The 1,162-nt window shown below is 60.9% G+C and overlaps 1 protein-coding gene across 1 annotated transcript; it reads right to left on the reverse strand.

Annotated features, from left to right (window-relative positions):
- Positions 1–238: 238 nt before the first annotated feature.
- On the reverse strand, positions 239–655 carry CHC_T00005634001 (hypothetical protein). The gene has a single exon (XM_005717178.1). It carries the CDS (start codon positions 653–655, stop codon positions 239–241), a length of 417 nt encoding a protein of 138 aa, XP_005717235.1.
- Positions 656–1,162: the final 507 nt, after the last annotated feature.

A 1,162-nucleotide genomic window follows, 5' to 3' on the forward strand; every position in this document is an offset into this window, starting at 1 on the left:
CCCCGATCCCAGCCTGCTGCCTGTGATTCCACCGTGACAAGGCACCACCACCTCAGATAGGGCAATGCCATTAGGGCCACATATAACCATAGGGACATAAAACCGCCGTCGCCTCCGCCACAAACTGTGGTCGGAGGCATCGGTCAACTTCTTGGCATCCCACTGCCCCCCGGCACCCCTGCACGCGTGCGTGCACCTGCCGTGCACACGCGTCGCGAGACGCAGCCCTGCCGTGATCTCATCTCGCCGCCGGCGCTACGAGCTGCCGCACCCACTGTTTGCTGCACGTGCTGCACGGTACGTACAGCCCCCAACTGTCGCAACTCAGTCTGTTTCCGCCCATCCCGCCCCACCGTGATCCGGCCCGTTTCTCCGCCCTTCTCCGTGCCACCACTGCCGCCGCCGCGCACGCCCGAGCAACTCGAGTGCGCCGCGGTCGCGCCGCGCCGTGCAGCCCATCCATCCGCCCTGTCCCACAGACGGCCCGAGCACGTACCCGTGGCACGTCAGAGCGCCACCCATGGGACGCCGCCGCGCTGCCGCACGTACACTTCTGCATGTCCCATCGTTGCCGGTTGCATCTTGCCGCCCGCCGCCGCCCCGTCCCCGCCGTGCTACAGTGCCAGTGTCCGCAGCTGCGTTCTACCTGTAACATTAACTCACCACGCCCTTTTGCAGTAACGAACGTGGCGCCATATGGGCTGCTGAGGCATCGTGCGCCGGAGTTGTTGTTGTACTTGAAAGAGGGCCCCGTGCGCGCTACGCGCGCCGAGGCGAACTGAGGTTTTGTGACTGGTTGAATTGAAGTTAGAGAAGGAAACGAGTAGAATGAGAAATATGAAGGCAGTACGAGCACGCGAAAAGAGCAACGCTGCTTTCATTGACATTCACACGAAGGCCTGCATGGTGCAGTACGTTCTTGTGATGTTAGTGGGCTCCAGCGCCAGAACCGTGACGTTGCGTAGATGAGCAGTTCTGGATAGCGCTACGTAGACCTGACCATGTCAAAATCATCCATCTCTGTAGGTCGCGTCACCGTACAGTAGGTTTGACAGGCGCACGTCGGAAGACGGGTACTACTGTCTATCGGACTGTTGTATGCTTAGGGGAAGGAGAGATGGGCAAGTGGTGTGAGGTGAGGGCTAGCGGAGGAGGATTGGAA

This window comes from Chondrus crispus, genomic scaffold (genome assembly GCF_000350225.1).
Source record: "Chondrus crispus Stackhouse genomic scaffold, scaffold_303, whole genome shotgun sequence".
NCBI classification, from domain to species: Eukaryota; Rhodophyta; class Florideophyceae; order Gigartinales; family Gigartinaceae; genus Chondrus; species Chondrus crispus.